Raw genomic sequence first — 5,073 nt, forward strand, 5'->3', positions numbered from 1 at the left:
ATACATATACACACACACACATATATATATATATATATATATATATATATATATATATATATGTGTGTGTGTGTGTGTGTGTGTGTGTGTGTGTGTGTGTGTATGTGTATAAGTACGTACATGCATACATACGCATATATACGTACATATAAGTATATGTATATATATATGTGTGTGTGTGTGTTTAGGTGTGTGCGCGCTTGTGTATGCCTGTTTGTGTGGGTGTGAGTGTGTGTGTATGTAAGAGAGAGTGTGTGTGTGTATGTGTGTGTGTGTGTGTGTGTATGTATGTGTAATTATATTTATAAATAGATCTGTTTTCAGCAAATAGGAGAGTTCAACGTACGCAAATGTGCATATAAATATACATGTATAAACAAACGTATATGCACATGGTATACATATGCGGAAGCATGTGTGGATGTGTGTTTCGGTATATGTACGTGAATACGTCCATTTGCTTGCATTCCACACATATGTATACGTACTTGTTATACGCTAAATGTCTGAAATACTTTTTATATATTTTCATCGCCCCTTACATGGCTTGTAGCTATAATTTCTTAATTAGACATGTTTCTGGTTTTGATAAGCCCAGCTTTACAAAACTGCTACTTAGGCGATTAATTACACGTATAAATGCTCCAGTAATTATATGTATAGAAGTACTTGCAGTTTTATCATAGTTCGTCATACATGTTTTCTTTTTCACCAATGTTTAACATTATGTTGTTTACATTGTCAGAATTATTTTAAACCTTCGAGAAATATGAGATAAATCGTTTTAACAGTGGAACTTGAAGTAGATAGTTCGCTTTTGTATTTGGTTCGCAAGTAGGTAGTTGTGTTTGCCAAAGACCTTTCGTCGCCATTCACGATCTCTCCATTGACATGACCGCTCTACTCGAGACCTGAAGCATACCAATACTAGAGACGCTATGTCATTGAAGAGGTTACGAAAGGCGATGAAAGAACTGAACGAATACAATCGAACGAATGATTAACCGTATGATTAGTCAAACAATCGATTAGTCAGTTGCTTAAATAACTAACCAATTGACGAATTATATAAAACTTAACCTGAATCAGTGCGGGCGTTTATTATTGGCATAATGTCTTTCCTGAGATCGAACAAAACTATCGAAATAGCTAAAGCCATAAATACTTGTATGTTGAATATTGGGTTACAAAAAACTTTTCTTTGAAAGAAGTCGAAGGTTGCTCGCAGGACACGGAACCACATATTCTGTGTTTTTCAATGTTTTTCAACCCAATATTCTACGTTATTATTTATAGCTCTATCAACTTTGAGCAACTGATTTAACTACTAGACATAATTGCTTTCTTCCGTCCAAGATCATTATGTCTGGCATTTTAAGCTTGCATTTCCCTAAATAGCTGTATATGATTTTTCTTTTCCGTTTCAAACAAATGTCATGTATGTATGTATTTATACCGAATTTTCAGGTATATAAGTCGAATTTTATAGACCGAAATTTACTTCCAAAAATGGTAGGACGACTTATACACCAACCAACTTTGAAGAACGAAAACTTCCATGTCAAATATAACAGGATTTGAAGAGATTGTGATGATGTTTTAATGTTTACACTGCTTGTTTGCATTATATACTACGACGACTTGTATGTCGGAAAAAACGGTATATGCATATGGATATATGGAATTTTTAGGCATCGATCTGCTGGATCAATATTGATCTATTATAAAGCATTAATAACCATCATCATTAAGTTGTAAAACTCGAAACAAATTTAATTCCATTTCTTCTCTCCTTTCTTTGTGACAAATTGAAAGGGTTGTTCCAGTATGCAATTTGTCACAGTGGCACGACTTTATCTAACTGGGCGCTTCTGCCCTCTACGGAGGACCCAGCTAAATACGCAAGAGAGTTTGCCGAGGAGTACTCCTGCAATCATCTGCAACTCTTTGATCTGAAGAACTGTCTGAAGGAGTTGAAAGCAGAACAAATAATCAAGGCGGGATACAATGTAAGTCAACTTTTTCATCATTCGACCGGCTTTCCAGAGGTGATCATTCCGTTTATTGTATTTTTTGCTCGGAAGCCAATTTTCCAACATGTTTTGCCTTCTCAACATTAGAGATTGATTCTGGTCAGAGAAAGCTCTCATTTCTAGCAGGTTTAGTTACCTCATATAAGCACTCTTGTTGGTTTAGGGACCAGAAATAATTCTTAGATTGATCTCCTTTGTACGATAGAAGAGACTAAATAAACACAACAGTAGTAATAAGAACATCTAAAAGAACACATAATGTAGTAACTCAGATCTGAGACACACAGATCAGATTTCTAAAGTCAAATCAATGATGAGAGTTACGATATTCGATCGATATATATATATATATATATTTTACTTATATCATTTGTCACAATCTTGGCTGTATGACCAAGAACTTTGCTTCCCAACCATGCAGTTTTGGGTTCAGTCCCACTGCGCGACACTTTGGGCAAGTGTCTTGTACTATAGCCCCGGTCTAATCAAAGCCTTGTGAGTGAATTTGACAGACGGAAAAAAATCTTTAATGGCTGCTGAAGCTGATCGCCTAACGTTTGTGGTATAGCTCTATGACCGCTCAGTTTAACAACTGACCTTTAGGTGCTTTTTGCGAAATTATGTTCAGAACAATCGAACCAGCACCTGGCTCCCTCCTGTCTCTATTTATATAAGAAATCCTTAACGGTCACTCACTCTGATCACATGAAGTTTAGATGGTAGATTTAAATACCGCCCCTGTTTAACATCTGAGCCTTGACTATCGTTAATTGAGTTTATTTTGTCGAGAGTAGTAAAGGCAGTGATCTTGCAGGATCGTTGACACGCTGGAGGAAAATGCTTAGTGGCATTGGATCTTTTTTAAAACGGGGGCCACATTTTTCATTAATGTTTTACGTAGTGTTTTTGGTACCGAAAGACCTTCAAACTTCGTATACTTATCTATTTTGTGTTATAGAACAGAAAAATATTTTTGTATTCGAATTTATTTCATGTAAAAAATTGTCTTATTTCGATAATTTCAACCAATCACTGACAAGTATTCAGTTTTTTACATTTACTCCTTTAGCTGATTAAGCCATAGCTTCGTTTTATTTGCTTTTTTCATTTTAAATTTGCTTTTTTCATTTTCTTTTTTTTCTTCGTTTTATTTGCTTTTTTCTTTTTAAATTTGCTGTTTTACCCTAACCCTAACCCTATCACCGATAGAATTGTTTCAGAATCGTTTGTTTATGTAGTCGGCACTTAATGTATATCGGCTGAATGGACGTCAGTGATTGGTTGAAATTACAGAAATACGACAACTTTAACATGGAATAACTTAGGGATTTCTTTTTTTTTTAAGAAGACTAAGAGAAAAAGATGTTTTATATGACACATTCTACCAGTGTTCCAAGTTTCAAAGTGTTTCGTTAATGAAAAATGTGGCTCCCGTTTTAAAAAAGATCCGTGGCATTTTATCAGTTTTTAGGCTCTGAGATCAAATGTCACCGAGGTCGACACTACCTTTCATCCCCTTCGCGGTCGATGAAATAAATACCAGTTGAGCACTGGGGTCGGTGAAATCGATTATTTCAACCCTCACCTAAAATATTTCAGGCCTTGCGTCTATACTAGAAAGAACTATGTTGAGAATAATAAAGATGACGAGCTGGCAGAATCGATACCGCGACGGACGAAATGCTTGTCTGGCTTTACGTTCAGAGTTCAAATTCTGTCGAGTTTGACTTTGCCTTTTATCCTTTCGGAGTCGATAAAATTTAGTACCAGTGAGGTACTAGGGTCGATGTAATCAACTTTCTCCTCCTCTCAAAAACTTTTGGCCCTGTACCAAAATTTGAAACCATCTTGTTGATAACAATAAGCGACAAGTTGGCAAAATCGCTAGCACACCGGACATGATGAAAAAATGCTTGGGAGCATTTCTTCCGGCTTTACGTTCTGATTTCAAATCCTGCCGAGGACGACTTTGCCGCTTATCCTTCCGGGGTCGATAAAATAAGTACCAATCGAGTACTGGAGTTGATGTTATCGACGAGCCCCCTCCCCCAAAATTTCAGACCTTGCGCCTATATAGCAGAAAAAATGATGTTGACAGCAATCTGACCAGGTTTTGCTTCCCTCCCGTCAGTAGATTTTTTTCCCACAGCTCTGCTCATGCTCTGACCTGGAACCGATTACATCAATCGGTAAAGGGCACACTCACGACCCTGCTTCAGTACAGTTAACTCAACAGTAAAAATATAGTATGTTTACTCCACACCCGGATTCGTATTCTATTATTCTTATACATTGGAATATATTCTCCCAGTTCCCTCATCCATTATGGTTTTTCTCTTTTATTGCGTTATTTTCTCATACTCTGTTACTCCTTCATATATTATATTATCTCTAGCAATACTGTTATTATTTTCAATCATTGATATCACCTTAAATAGTTTGTTTAATCCCTCACCTACATTTCTCAAAAATGTTTTCCTTCACTTATATCATTTACACATTGTAATGCTTCAGATAACTTACAACCCGCTTTATTTTCATTTTTTTAAATTCATATTTCTTCTATTAATCCCATCAATTCTATTTATTTCTTCTAATTTCTTCTATTCTTTCTTATTCTTCTATTATTCTCTCGCACTCATTTATTCTTGTCAATTTTATTATTCTGCCTCATTCTTTTTTGCAGTGGAGAAAAATTCGACCGACATACTCCACTGACAACTATGGTTACCTTAAAGCCAACCCAGAAGTACTGCTTGAAACTGCCCCTATTAATGCCAAGGCTATGATGATAGGGGTCACCTCGAACGAAGGCTCGGCAATGAGTAGGTTTATCAAATAATTTACTATTATTTACTACTACTACTACTACTACTACTACTACTACTAGCTCGATATAATCGACTAATTTTCCCCTATAATTACAGGCCCTGTGCCAAAACTCGAAGTAATTCTTTAAGAGCGGTGATCTGTCAGAACCGTTAGCTAGTCGGACAAAATGCTTAGCGGTATTTCGTCTGCCACTGCGTTCTGAGTTCAA

The 5,073-nt window shown here is 36.1% G+C and overlaps 1 protein-coding gene across 1 annotated transcript in view; it reads left to right on the top strand.

The window, feature by feature from the left end:
- LOC106882185 (acetylcholinesterase) overlaps window positions 1–5,073 on the top strand; it is a 71,620-nt gene that overhangs the window by 46,458 nt on the left and 20,089 nt on the right. Inside the window, exons 5-6 of the mRNA XM_014932772.2 lie at window positions 1,816–2,009; window positions 4,720–4,858. Of these exons, the coding sequence (XP_014788258.1) occupies window positions 1,816–2,009; window positions 4,720–4,858 (333 nt within the window). The remainder of the gene's footprint in view (window positions 1–1,815; window positions 2,010–4,719; window positions 4,859–5,073) is intronic.

Source organism: Octopus bimaculoides, chromosome 8 (assembly GCF_001194135.2).
Source record: "Octopus bimaculoides isolate UCB-OBI-ISO-001 chromosome 8, ASM119413v2, whole genome shotgun sequence".
In the NCBI taxonomy this organism is placed as follows: Eukaryota; Metazoa; Mollusca; class Cephalopoda; order Octopoda; family Octopodidae; genus Octopus; species Octopus bimaculoides.